We start from the raw sequence: 14,877 nt of genomic DNA, 5'->3' as shown, positions 1-14,877 counted from the left end.
TTTCTTAAATTGACCGCCAGGTGGGGCAGTAAGCACATAGTTTTTCCTGTTAGGCTCTGGCTCTGTTTAGAATTGGACCTTAAAACTAGAACTTGGGTTCAATTAACTCGGTTCTTAAAATATTTTCGCTCGTAGGGGCATAACCCCATCATTTATTTTATACTGGACCAGTACAGTAATGGCCACTGTCACTTGTTTAGCCCAAAGCTACAATTAGCTGGAACCTAAGGAAAACGAGTTACTGTTAAGGTGTAAGGAAATGTTGGAGTCAGTCGTTTTGGACACCGCGTAGTGGTTTAAGTAAGATTATTTTAGATTACCTGTAATTGGAAACCCTTGTAAAAGTCTTTTGGTTGGATAGAAACACTTACGCTGTTTTAAAACACATGTTAACCTGAGTGAAAATCTTTTTTTAAAAATTCCACCTGTGAAATAGACTGTGTTTATGGCTCACATAGTACCCTGAAATTACACATTTCCACAAGTGTTCATACCAAGTCGTGCCCGCGCAGGTGTGGCTCTCAGGCTCGTGCCCGCCACCCCTCCCCCTCTGCTAGAAACTACAAACCTTAGCGGCTCGCTCCCGTCAAGTAATTCATTGTATCAGATTTAGACGGGAGGAAGCAGCGAGCGAGTCGGCTGGTCGGAAAAACAACTTTGGTCCGAGAAACACTGAAAAACCCAACTGCTAGGCACATAAACTGAAGGTAAACAACTTTCTGCGATATCCGACTATGATGAAATGTTGTTTCTTTCGCACTGTTATTTTTAAAAGTGATGGAAATATTTTTTTAAAGTTGCCCGGAGCTGAGCGAGGCCGTGCTAGCGAAGCTAAAAGCTAGCGATGGTAGCTTACGGTAGCTAAGTTAGCCTTTCCCCGAGCCGACCTCTATTTTAGTGCCGCTTCCGCAGTTGCTGTTCAGTTGTGCTGAAGAAAAAACTAGTGTGTGCTTATCATAGAAAGTCTTTCGAGAAAGTCTGCCTCCCCCTAAAGAAAATTATCAGGCTCTACCGGGCACTGTTTACAAACTGTGCAAACTTAGCAAGGCTTATAAATGGAACCGCAAAGATTGGTCTAGATTTTCGAGTCTTAACCAAACAATGAGGCGATTTTCCTGACTTGCCTCGGCTGATCAGGCGGTTCTCCTGCGTCTCTTTTTTGACTGTCTGTTAGTATGGCTGTTAGGCGGGTTATAATTTTCCCGTGACGAGTTAAAGATAAGAAGGGCGGTGTGAACGAGCGTTGCAGTTTCTTTAAAACCTAAAATTCATATTTCTCGTCCTTTTGTACGCTTTAGAAGGCGTCAGTTGTACTTGGGCGCACCATTTCTACTTATTAGGGCATTTTAAGAGTTGTTTTCTTTGAGACGTTTTGTGGCGAGAAGGTTTTACCTCTGGTAAATCGTACGTGTGTTATGTGTGGATCTCGCTTAGTGTGTAGTTTGGATGTTGGCCACCCACCCATTCTTCCACTGCGGACACACTAGCCATCTGTTGCCTCTGTGATGACGCCATCTTTCTGGTGACCCACCCAGTGGCTAGCTGGTTAAAAAAATGTTTGGTTTAACACTCCGAGCTCTCACAGGCGACACAACTTTTTCTGTACCTTGGCTATAGTGGACGACCATATATAGCAGAAGTCAGCTTTCTAACCCGCCACATGGGTGTTGCTTGGCGATATCAAAGTGATCCATCATCATATTTATGCGTTATGGTTATTGTTGATGTGACAGTATCATGGGTGTGACTTTGTGTTCTCTCACAGTTAAAATCAAAACTAAAGATCTAATGCAGTCTTGGGGAAATGGTAGCAGTGTATGTAATTGTCAAGTTGACAAAAGTATTTCCTGTTCTTCTTTCTTTTCTTTGACTAATAATGAGAAACTGTTACATGTAATCTAGTGCCGGAGCCAGTGACCACAATCTCAAAGCATAGCTTTTTGTATTTGTATAGCATATAAATTGGTTTTGAAGTACTGTACGTTAATAATCAAAATAAATATTTCTTGACATTATTCTTTTCAATGTAGAATAGCCTCCAGGGTAACTCCTTCATAAGGTTCTATCACTCTGAATCTGCCTCCTAATACAAGAGCAAGGTTTTACTGCAGGACTTGCGTGTTGTTGCCCTTGAAGCTGTTAACTAAATTCATATCCTCTCCACTGTAATAGAGGAAGATGATGGCTTTTGAACAGTATCCAATTTAGATAAATGGTCAGCTTTGTCAAAATAATTTCATACCGATTAAGACTTCTTACCCATACCACATATATATCAGTACATGCGTGATGACAAAGACAAGCCCAAAGTGTAGGATGTGATGATGATGATGTGTGCTGGTTATTGGTAATTGTTCTGCAGCCTTATTATCCATAATAGTGTCTCCAGAGGTTTGTACCAAAGAAACTGTATTTTTTTTAATTTTATTCTTTAAATTGCAGTTGGTACCATAATCATTTTTAAAATGGTGTATATTAAATGTTTAACAGTAATTTTATTGGCTGTGCTTATCTGTAGATCAACTGGTCTCATACACTTAATGGTATGCTTAACCTAAGCTAATAAAAGCTTCTGGTATTGATTATGGTAACTGGAGTCTCAGAACTGAAATGCATTTTGAAATTGTTGTTAACAAGAATTGATTGAGCCTTTGAAATTTGACAGTAGTGCTTTTACTTATGGTTTTCTTTTTCATTTTAATTGATGATAGATGACTGTGCCTCCAGTTTGCAGAGTAATTCAGTAAGATGTAGTATGTAATAGGAACCTACATTTCTACTACATGTATTATATTAATAAGGCCCATGATGTTGTTTAATTTAATGTTGTGTAAAGTACACATTATAGTATGTGTGTTTCATTGTATGTTTATAACACTACAGGGCTAATCTGTTCAATGCTGTAAAAAAACATTTCCTGTTTATAAAACTGGGCTTGAAAGGGCATCACATATGTGCATACTTTAAAAGTAAATTTGAAAACCGAGACCAAAATTGCTCCCACAGTAACTTAGTGGTTTTATCTTTGTGTATTGTGATACCCAACTGGAGCTGCTAGTGCTGTTAAAACATTGAGTGTGGTAAAGTTCATTCAAGTATGAAATGTACTGAAAATTCAAAAGAAAAATTGGATTTATTTTATTTTGTTTATGATCAAATGATCAAAAACTGTGGCATAAATAGTTATTTCCTCTAGATTCGTACCTGCCTGAAAAATGAGAGATGAACTGAACCATGGGTTTAAAGAAATGCTACACCCTTAAAATAAATGAATTATCATCTGATCGCATACAAGGCAAAACCGAAACCGCGACGTACAGATTTATCTGCACTGTTTACACTGACAATGGTCTGATATTTACAGATGGCTGTCTAGCCACTTTTAGCAAACCAGCAGGGACAAACTGCAGTACACACAATGTTGAATCAAGTTCAGCAACATTGTACTTGGTAGGCTGAGATGGCATCCAGTCAAAAAACCATAGGTTTGACCAGTGTGAAGAAGCTCTTTTCATTTCAATCTTTCACATAGACAGAATCCCTAGATCACAGGGGACATGGCCAGACAGCTAACTCGATGAGCAAATACTGTAAGGTCATAATTTAAAGGGCTGTCTTGACCAAAGGTAGCTAGTATAACAAGCTCGTCTTTGTTACTTTGACATGTAATGATCTGATTTCCAAAGTAAATTCATACACCGTGTATCTCTAGCCAAACTGCTTACAACAGGTGACTACTGCCTACATTAAGTACAGGTTATGTTAGGGGAAAAATCGCTGAAATGCAAATATTTCTCTTCTTGAATACAGCCCTTGTGAGCAGCCTAGTCATTTTATTAGCTGAAGATCTATGACATGTTTTCAAGTCTGTAGTGCTTTAGCAAACTAATAGCGCATACATTACCAAGCAGTTTTAAAGGGGATATTTTTATACTGCATTTTTCCGTTATGTATGTGCTGTACATATTGATAATAAATTGCATTTCTTTGGGCTGCAATTTATTATCAATATGTACAGCACATACATGTTAGGTCACAGAAGAAGCTTGTGACAAGTATCTGTCAGAAATTGAAATATTTATCAGCCAGCAGTCAGTTAACCAGCCTTAAGTGGGGGTAATTTTCCACCCTGGAGTGGGGTTTTTCCTCACCAAGCATACACACCTTATCGATGCCACCGTGGCACTTTCTAAAGGTTTCTTGTCTTTTGTTTTGTTTTTGTTTTTTTTCTTTCTAGCAGACAAAATAATGAATCATCAGGTGCACAGTAATGTTTAAGGCTGTGTCATACAAAGTGAAAATGCTGACAGAATAGCATTTCACTTCACACTTGAATGACATGTGAAAGCATTATGGAAGTGTTTTGTGTTTGTGTATCTAAAAAGTGGTTGTGTATCTAAACAGGACTGCTTTTCATAAGTAACCAGAAATGCCTACTTGATTTTTTTTTTTTAATATAATATTTTAACAAACTAACAAAAAACTGCTGGCTAAGTGTATATTAACCAGTTGTCATTTGTTGCTCTCTGCTTCTCTGTGTACTCTTCACTGTAATTTGATCCTGTTGGTTGTCAACGTCTCTCTCATTTGAGTTAATCTAATAGACTCTTGCTGACTACCATGCTAATGGGGTGCACGTGTAGCCTAGTCCTTACTATCTACAAGATTATGAATGACAAGTGAAGTAACATGTTACCTTGGTTTGCTGCTCATCCAGCATACAACACAGCTTGTATAACCAGCCATGTTTTGCTAAACGCGAACAATATACTATCTTTAGTGACGGTCAGCTTGCCCACTATCTGCGTTATCACCATGATGTTGATGTCTGAGAATGTGGTGTTTTTGAAAAAGACTTCTTACGTCACTCCTGTTAATTGACAAACATGTTTAAATTTAGAAGGGCTATGAAATCTGGGCTGCCTAAATTTTAACAGCCGATGATGATGATGTGTGGAATTTCACATTCTGTTCGTTGCAAACAGGTAAACAATGCTCAAGTTTTATTTTTTCATTGAGTACATCTGGATTTTAGAAAAGGAATGATTAACTAGCAATTGTCCTGTCGTTTAAATGTACATCTAGAGACACTAAGGGCACTTAGTCATTATTCAATGATGCCCTCTTGAAAGGTGCACGTTTACTTGATGCATTGGTCCAGAGATTTTACATTACAATCTACACGTCCTAAAAAAAATTGGCAGGTATGTGGAAACCTGCACAGAGCGTCACAGTCATTGTCTGATGACAACATTACGTCATAGATCCTAGCGTGCTCACAGCTCCAGAATCTGTAAACACGCTTTGTAGCTTTCAATCATGTGTGGGATGGGCAACATTGTTATGTAGTTTTTGTACTTTGGCCATCATTATTGCCATACTCTCACCCTAAAAACTAATAATCAACCTATATTAATCTTTTGACAGCACTTCTGTACTAGGTCATACTTACATTGTGATAATTGTATTTACTGAAATTAATGCCTAAAACCAGCTTTATATCATTTCTACTGCGGAGACCCCTGCTAGCTATTAAGCATGGTTGGTACGTTTAATGACTTGGTCATAGACGCATAACCAACATTCATCAAAAGGAGGTCACAGATACTCATTTTTACCTAGTGGGCAAATTGACTGTATCTCTAGGCTACAGCTGCCCCAATTCTTGTCTTTTCCTTTTATCCTCAAGTCATGGTGGGGGTGGTCTGATTTTTTTTTTTTTTTGGGACACCAATGTCCTACTTAGACAATTCATCTACCATTTATGAGATGCTTTCCATGCTTTTTAGAGTTGATAACCATTGGGACTGAAATTGAAAAGAAAAATATGTAACATAATTATTAACTAATTTATGTTCACTTGCTTCATCCTCTGTTTTTTCATTTCTATGGGAAGGGGCTAACTGAGCAGAGCAGCGGGCATAAGATGAAGACAACGCAATTTGTTCCTGAGCGCAATACAAGCCAGTCCTGGCCAGAGCATTAACAGCTCTGTTACAGTCGCTCTGCTCGGCAAGCAAATTTTAAAAAAATATGAGAGTGAAGCCCACAGGGAAGAGCAGCATAGCCAGCGAGTGACAGGAACTCTAGCATGTGTGAATTTAACTGGTGGTTGATGAATGTGTTCTGTGGAAAAAATCTTAGTGGTGGAAGTAAGCTCTTTGTCCAGATGTGCTGTGCTTTAGGAAAACGCTGCCTTTTCATCAGAAATTTACTGATTTTGTTGCCAGAAACTAAAGACTGTAGGCACATGTATTTGAGAATTTCAGTTGCATGCAAATTACTATATGGACACACACACAAATATAATGGTATGTTAACTAATTTTTATTTTCATGCAGCTGGGGTTTTATTAAACTATGGTACATCAATAAAACTCTGGTACCCTAGCAGATTAAAGGGGCCAGTTAAACAAAGATACATCTCCAGAACTGCAGCAGATTAACACCACATCTTAGCTGACGGATTGAAAGACAACAGGAGAGGTGTCAAGCAGTTTGCTCTCTACCACGCCTCCACCTGACTCACTATGATAGAGATAGCAGGGTAGAGAATGATGATTGGCACTCCGCACTGCTATACCTTCTCAAACCAAGGAGGAAATATCCATTCAGGGATGTGATTTATTAGCCCTGCTATGTGAGGTCCTGTTGTCCTTGTGCTGTTAGCAAGTACACAGTATATGTACTGTGTTGGTGTGAAAGTCTAAGCAGCAGGGCCACGATGACAAATGAGCTATGTTTGATGTGTGCTCAATGAATAAAGAGAGCGTTTCAGTGTGTCCAGCTGAACAACGCTAGCATTTAAAACACATTTCCTATTCAAATGAAGACAAGTCATCTTCTTTTGTCTTGTTTAGTGTCTTTTTTTTTCTTTTTAAATGTGGCTGAGATTATAGTCATTTTCCATAGTTTAAACAGCAGTGCATATTAAATAATTGTAAATTATATTTATCTGTGGCGGTTCAGCAGAAAATTCAAAACACTGGCACTCATTTCGTGTCTTTAACATTCAGCTGAATGCAATTTCCCAACATGGACTGATCCTAGCTGCTGCAAACCAGTGACACAAGACTGCATGTCGCTCATTTGCACTAACTTCCCTTAACTCTGTTGGGCAAGTTCATCTCACACCCACACTGGTGCGCTTGTTGGGTCATTTACAATAATGAATTACTGGAACCTTGACTCAGTACTTCCTAGTAGCTCGCATCTTTGTACACCACGTAACACCTTTGTGATGTGTATAGGTAGTGCAGAAAACGTGCAGTGCAGTTAGAAGAACAGGGGACAGTGTAAACACTACACGTATTCTTAAGTTACATGCACAAGACATTGGATTATTAATGAAAGTGGGTTACAGTTATTTACGCAATTTTACATCGAGAATGTGAACAACGTAATTAACCTTTTAGTTTTTAACAAACTATTTGTAGTAGCCTGCAGGAAGTTTAACTTTACCCCAATACAAAATGATTCCTGCTCTTTTCTTTGCCATTTTTATCAAGTATACCCTGTTTTCAAATCAGTTTGAATAGTGATACCAATATATTTCTGATTATTTTCTGATTTCATTAATCATTTCACAACTCTGGGGGGCTTCTGAGACAGAGTTGCTTTTCAGCTATGTGGTTTAAAGGTGTTAAGTGTAGTGTTGCATAGTTCAGGTGCACCTTGCAACAATACCCTTCTATGTGGCACAAATGTGATTCAACTTTCATATTTTCCTCTGTTCTCATGCTCGAAATGGGCAGTCAAACAAGACCTGAGTAGCACAAATTTTATTTGTGAACAGGAGAGTAATTCTCCCAGTGGTTACAGTCAGTGCCTTTTTGATGCTCTGCTGTAATGCCATGCTATACATATACTTCATGCAACGCTTTTCCTGTGGTTCCCTGATTAAAATGTTCCTTTTTGTATTCCACCAGGGATGGCAGCCATCCGTAAGAAGCTGGTAATAGTGGGGGATGGAGCGTGCGGAAAGACTTGCCTTCTAATTGTCTTCAGCAAAGATCAGTTCCCTGAAGTCTATGTCCCCACTGTGTTTGAGAACTACGTTGCTGACATAGAGGTGGACAGCAAACAGGTGAGACAACTGCAGGGATACTGATACTTAATGTCATGTAAGAGTGGTGCTTTGGGGTAGATGCTTTAGACCTGTTGACCCATCTGCATAAGTGACTGTTTTACTCTGTGAACAAATGCCATTTAAAGATTCTTACCTGAATTAAAAAAAAAAGTATATAATTTTTTTTGTTGAATATTTTACTAAAGTAGGTGACTCAGTCTTGGGTCTTCTAAATGTCACAGCACATCTTTCCCTTCCTTACTATCTGCACTGGTTTTTGTGCTGGGACTCATTTCCTGGGTGCTTAATCATGCTCAGTGCTTTAATTCTACCTTCAGGGCCAAGTGAGCAAGTGTTGAAAAAATGTACTGTTCCATTTTCACATCTTCCTTCACACAACAGCAGTCATCTGCTAATTCTGGTTTCTTTTCGAGCTTGGTCATCATGTTTTACAAAGTGTTTGTAGCTTGTGTGTTTGCACTAAGTGAGGATTATATAAAATATAGTAGGACACTCTGCTCTGGAGTTCAGTGGATTTGATTATTTAGCACTCCACACATATCCTGTGTGGGTGGAGTTAGTTCTTCCCAGATAACTGCGGCAGCCAGCCTCATCCGTCACAAACTCTTGAGTCCTGACCTCTTTGTGGGTTAATAGGATTCTGGGACGGGAAGTCTTTATTGGCTGTCTGATTTCTAACCTCCTGTGCTGCTGCAAAGGATTCATGCTTCTTAAAGTGTGACACTTTTCCAAATGCCTTCTTTTACCATTTAGATTTGCATTCTGTATAGAGAAGATGTTATGTCACTGTCATGTTTTGTATTGTCTCTATAATTAAATGGCACGTGCAGCATGAACAAGAGCACAATTTATGTGAGCACATTGTTGGTATTTTTTCCCCTACCTCTTACAAATTTGGCACGTGTATTACATGTACCAAGGCTTTGCAGAAATATTAATTTAAACTAAAATTGCTCTTTGAATGTGATTGATTTTAGGCAGCTTGTGTATGTTCTCTTATGTCTGGCTAATAATGTAATGCTTTATATGGCTTTCAAACTGGGTATTCAAGAGGTTGTGGAGAGAAAATTTGAACTATCGAATGGCAACAGCTGGGAAAAATTATTTATCATTTCCATATCATAGATCATCACTCTTTCAGGTCTTTTTCAAATTATAATTAGTGATTGTGTTAGTAATCCTTGCCAGTTTAAGGTTGCAAAAAAGCCTTTGTTGTCAGGACTGTCTGCTGCAGGTGTTGCTCACCTTCTTTGCTGGCTTCAGTGTAAAAGTTATGCTGATCAAGATGAAAATTACACATTTTTCCATCCCTTTTTGATCCTTTTTTTTTTTTTTAATTTTCCTTGTTCTCCTTTCATCAAATCTCATCTTTTGTCCTTCTTTGCCTTCTCTTTTCTCAATGTTGGTCAGGTGGAGTTGGCTCTTTGGGACACAGCAGGTCAGGAGGACTATGACAGACTGAGACCTCTCTCCTATCCAGACACTGACGTCATCCTCATGTGTTTCTCCATAGACAGCCCTGACAGCTTGGGTGTGTACAAAGCAAACACATTCTCACAGTTACATACATTCATGACATAAATAAAACCAATTGTCTCTTTTGTGTTTGCCACATTTCTGATTTCATTAGAAGATATTTCTGGACTGTTTTGATTGTGCACTTTGCAGAGGAACTACTTACATTTGTGTGCACGCAGAGTAACAACTCGTTTGTTATGTAGTGTCATCCACTCCTGCTGTTAAACATAAAGTCGTATCTTTGTTCCTCATGATGATTATTAACAGCACTTCCATGATCACATGGAAATGGCTGTACATTAAAGTGATAAAAGCAGCAGAAAATTAAACTGCCAGAGATTAATTAAATAAGATTCAATGAAAGGACATTATAGTTGTAATAAAACAAAGTCTTGCACGAAAGATGTCATATATCTTCAAAGCAACATTTTTTGCTGACCAAGTAAGATAACATTTGATACTCAGTGGAGATAAAAGCAGAGCTCTTTCTTCTTTTCAGAAACATAATTTAATTATGTCTGCATAAGCTTAAATTTTAACGACTATCAGAACGCTGACATCCTCCAATTTTACTCTGCTAACACATTTAAATGTAAATGCAGCTGCTGTGACATCAAACTGCTTTGTTTTTGCAAAGAATGCAATGATGGTTTGTGGTGCCCACTTTTCCTATGAAAAAATGGGATTAAATGGTAAATAGTACTTTGTTTCTCCTTTAAGTGAGACACAGAGGGCTACAAAAAGATAAACAAGTCCACTGGAACAGGGCAGGGATGGACACCTCATCACTGGAGAATGTCTTAAAGCAAAAAAAGAAAAGGGTCGCCTCAGGCATAAAGGGCTCTCAATTACATTTTAGTCTGACAGTTATAACACTTAAACAACTGAATTATTTGTTTGTTTATGCCTCCTGTCTGTGGTCTTTGTCCATTACAGAAAACATTCCAGAGAAGTGGACCCCGGAGGTCAAACACTTCTGTCCAAACGTTCCCATCATTCTGGTCGGAAACAAGAAAGATCTGCGTAATGACGAGCACACACGCAGAGAGCTGGCCAAGATGAAACAGGTGCCTGACTTTTTTCCTTAGTTTGAATTAACATGTTTGTTCTGAACTAAATGAGAGTGAATCTTAAGTGTTCTTCTGATTTTTAGATCTTGAATTAGTGGTGCCGTGTTTCTGCCAGTCACTATAGCAAAAGCTGTTTGAGATTAAACACTTATCTAGAATATGTGTGTTCCTAAACTACCACTTTGTTTTTCTCGGCTAACAGGAGCCAGTGAAATCAGAAGAGGGCCGAGACATGGCCGGGCGGATTGCAGCATTTGGCTACATGGAGTGCTCTGCTAAGACCAAGGACGGCGTGCGGGAGGTGTTTGAGATGGCCACCAGGGCAGCACTGCAGGCCCGTCGTGGAAAAAAGAGCAATAAATGTGTGCTACTGTAAATTGGCCGTCATATTTGGACTGTTTTCACCCTGGGTTACTATACCTGGGAATAGGGCTTGGGAGGGACAGAGGGATTACAAGATGGGAGGGAGGGAGGGAGGGAAGGGGAAGAAGAAAAGAGTGCAGTAAATGACTACCGCTGTAACCTGGCTGTTTGTTGGACTGAATTTACCCTGGGACTTGGGTTTGTAAGGCTTTGATGGCAAAGTACAGGTGGGGAGACGAAGGGAAGGAAGATGGTAAACGACTACCGCTGTAAACCATTGGGCTCTTTACCTGTGGGTTTACCATCTGGGTGGGAAATTTACACCAGCGACCAGCCAAACGCTGGAACAGTTACTTTTCAACAAGCCACTTACACTGATAAAGATCCTTAAGATTGAGTCCTTCGTAAAATCTAGCTGACTGGTAACCCTGATAAAGTTGCTCATGAATTACAGGGAGTTGGGGACAATAACAAAATTTTTAAAGTTTCCTGAATGGATGACCAGACAGACGGAAGGGAGAAACGGACAGCACAGTAAATGAGTACCACTGTAAAAGGCCACCAGTGGACTTCATCCCCAGGTGCTCATGCCTGGAATTAGGGCTAAGATGGTGTGAAGTTTGGAAGATGGAGGGATGGGATGTATGAAGTTCTGAAGTGGCCACGATAAGACAGGGAAGCCACGGCATCACTTCCTAGTTTTGCACTTTTATCTTACTCGTTATATGCTGTAGGTCAGTTAAAACAGCCCTCAATAGGAGACAAATCGCCAGTTAAATTGAGTGCTCCTCAGAATGGTGCTTGAAACAAATTTGAGGTGTATTAGCTAGCACTTCAATCCGATGGAAGAAAAACTGTCTTAATGATAGGATTAAACTAGTAGTCACATGCTGTCAGGTGGGTTGTGTTATTGGAGAGGCATGGAGCATGCTCACATGCCATTTAGTTTCTCTTTGTAGTTAATCCTCTGTTTATAGACTCTGTGACAAACACATTTAGCCTCTACTCTTACTGGATAATCTGTTGCAGACACCTGACATTGAGTGCTGTTGTTATTTGAGGCTAGCTGCTTGTTTTAAACGAGATCAGAAGTGTATCTTATCACAGTCTGCTTGCTTCAGATGATCTTAGTGTTTTAGAAAACACAGCCAGGTTCAGTTATTTCCAGGTTAGCAGCAGTGTGCCTTTGGTGGCCAGGCAAGATGAGCATAAACATGCTGGAGTCTTAACTGCAGCTGGTTTGTCTACTTTAGTTCACATCTGAGGGTTCTTTAACATTTAAGTTCTTCAGACTGAATCAGTGGAAGTGGCGGGTGAATTGTGGTCCCATTGGAAGACAAAGGTAGCTTCCTGTGTTGCGTAGACCCACCTGAGCAAACTGCCATGGCTCTGCTCCCATCCCTTCCTGTTCCACAGCTGGCCGCTGGTGCTCATCCTCCTCTGGTTTTAGACCAGGACAAAGAACAAGGAGAGGAGAGTAATGTTTACATGCACACCACTGATTTCCTTATTTGGGATGAATGACTATGAATATTACGTGTGTGTGCTTGTGTAGGCATGTAGAAGGGTCATGTGTACATTAAGCAGATCAGGTAAATTTGAGGGGGGGAGGGAATGGATGCCTGGGATTTACCATCCCTTTTACAGGTTGCCTGTTAGTAACTCCCATCTGCTTTAACGGTTAAAGAGAGACAAACAACAAAGTGACATGACCTTTTTATCCCAGAACAGTGCATAGAAATGCCAGAATTGTCAGGTTGGTCAGCCAGGTGGATTTCGTATAACATGCAGGTGAGCCACGTCAAAGAAATAACCACCTGCTGCCAATATAGTTTTGTTTTGTTTGTTTTTTTTTTAAATAAAGAAAAAAGAAAATGTAGGCATGGCCAGTCTGAGGATTGGTTAGTCACCAGCCTTTCCTGACTTTACTGTGCATTTTGCTAACACATTCTGGCTCTCTTCTGTGAAAGTGTTGCACCCTCCTGTTCTTCTTCCTGGTCTACAGGGAGGAGCCTGTTCTAGAAACCAGTCTCGTGGTGTTTGTTTTTATACTTTATTTCCAACTTCTTTAAAAAAAAATGTCATAAACATATGTTGTCTATCAGTATTTAAAAAAACAAATAAGAGGTGGAAGACTAGGGAATACTTATGTTGCTTTAGGTTTTTGTTTTTTCCTTCTCTCTGTGCTTTACCTGAATCTTTCTGATGATTTACAGTTGGTTTTAATAACCAATCAATCATCCCGCCAAATGCTGTTGTTGGGCAGTCAGGAGAAAGGCTGGCCTCTCGGCTGCCTGTCTAGAGCATCGCTAGGACAATTAGTGCTGGCTTTTTTTTTTTCTGTTTGTTTGTTTTTGAACACACTGTTAGCTGAAAAGACAAAAAAAGGAAAGCAAACTTTATTCTCATGTACAAATCATTTTTATTTCTAGTTTTTATTGTATTTTTAAGTCCTTATTTTGGATGCTGAAGTAGTGATTTAAACAAAGGAACAGGAAAAAACAAGCTGTATGCAAAGTCTGTAAATATATTAAAAAAATAGGAAAAAAGATGTGGGTTTGTTCATACTAGGCTATACACACGCACATGACTGGAAACTATTTGTAAACTAGCTTTGGTTTGTGTAATAAATTACTTTCTATAACACACAACTCCTATTCATTATCGTCTCCAGGTTGGGGAAGAGCACTTTGGCTCAGTCAATAAACATGTAATATAAATGGATTGATGGTTTAGTGTTTAATGTACTGGTGCCTTTATGTCTTAAGATTACAACACTATGTCTGAATACATGACAGTAAAACTAGCACGGGAAATCTAGAGAAAAATCCAGACAGCAGCTGAGGGGAAGTGAAACGACTTGAGATGCAATAGAGCATTTTAAAAGGAACCGATTCTTTTTCTTTTTTCCTTTTACTCGAGAGGTACATTTCAGAAAAAAAAGTAACATGAAGCAAAGACTCAACTCAAGGTGGCTGCAGCCAGAAACTAACTTAATGTTACGTGGGGGATGCACAATACAGCTCAGGTGATCAGGGTTTAGGATTTAGTCACAGGAAGCTTCAGTAATGCTCTTAATCTTAAAGTCATCCGCACTTAATTTGTGCTACAGAACGTGGTCATTATTTTATACTTTGTGGTCTGAAATCAGTTCAGACTGAGAAGTCTCAACTCAGGATGAAAATATGAAATTGCATTCCCACTGCACCTTTAAACGTCAGAATGAGCTTAGATTAAATAAAAAGCTGATTCTCGCTGAAGTTTGATTACGACCTTGATAAATAACCAGTCGTTAGGACGACTGCTGCCTGGGGAGCAGAAAGTAATACCATACCACTCAAAGATGTGCCTGCGCTGCAGAGAGTGTGTGGGATGCTGAGGTGAGGCAGTTTCAGCCTGCGTGGGACGGTGCTGGATGTTGTGGGGCAAGTAATCGAGAATCTGTGTGCGGAGTGTGGTGCCACTCGGTGTCCAGCAGTGCTTGTGTAATGCAGCGTGGAGGAGTGGAAATCCAGGAATAAAACGGATTAAACGTATGAGCAGGATGGTACTCGCATGGAGCTGAGCCTACATACGCCTTTGTGTAACTTAAAGAAAAAAATACCTCTGTGTAGCACATGTAAGCAGTCAAACGGCGTGGACTAAATACTGGTTTAAAAAAAATCTGCCTGTGTCAGTTCCTTTCTTGTGCTGCCAGACACTTTGATGTGAACACAGAAATCATGATTTGGAGAGTAATGATCGCCACGGGCATTAGAGTGCAAGAGGACACAGGAACAGAAATTAAGCATTCATTTAATATTCACAGAAGTAGCATAATAATGCCAGGCCTGATGAA

At 39.5% G+C, this 14,877-nt stretch overlaps 1 protein-coding gene across 1 annotated transcript; it reads left to right on the top strand.

The window, feature by feature from the left end:
* The first annotated feature begins 573 nt into the window (after positions 1–573).
* Positions 574–13,763, top strand: rhoab (ras homolog gene family, member Ab). Its single transcript, XM_006785384.3, has 5 exons — positions 574–707; positions 7,928–8,085; positions 9,499–9,619; positions 10,543–10,673; positions 10,879–13,763. The coding sequence occupies exons 2-5, from the start codon at positions 7,930–7,932 to the stop codon at positions 11,050–11,052; spliced, it is 582 nt and encodes a 193-aa protein (XP_006785447.1). The 5' UTR covers positions 574–707; positions 7,928–7,929; the 3' UTR covers positions 11,053–13,763.
* The last annotated feature ends 1,114 nt before the right edge of the window (positions 13,764–14,877 follow it).

This window comes from Neolamprologus brichardi, chromosome 20, assembly GCF_056152115.1.
Source record: "Neolamprologus brichardi isolate AB-2024 chromosome 20, ASM5615211v1, whole genome shotgun sequence".
In the NCBI taxonomy this organism is placed as follows: domain Eukaryota; kingdom Metazoa; phylum Chordata; class Actinopteri; order Cichliformes; family Cichlidae; genus Neolamprologus; species Neolamprologus brichardi.
The sequence above is the reverse complement of the archived record's forward strand: the minus strand, read 5'-3'. Positions and strand labels throughout refer to the sequence as shown.

What these genes read in the sequence shown, in the direction of transcription:
- rhoab (XM_006785384.3), top strand. Translation starts at nt 7,930, where the DNA reads ATGGCAGCCATCCGTAAGAAGCTGGTAATAGTGGGGGATGGAGCGTGC. An exon ending in TAGAGGTGGACAGCAAACAG is followed by an intron (nt 8,086 to 9,498) that starts GTGAGACAACTG and finishes AATGTTGGTCAG; the next exon opens with GTGGAGTTGGCTCTTTGGGA. An exon ending in AGACAGCCCTGACAGCTTGG is followed by an intron (nt 9,620 to 10,542) that starts GTGTGTACAAAG and finishes TGTCCATTACAG; the next exon opens with AAAACATTCCAGAGAAGTGG.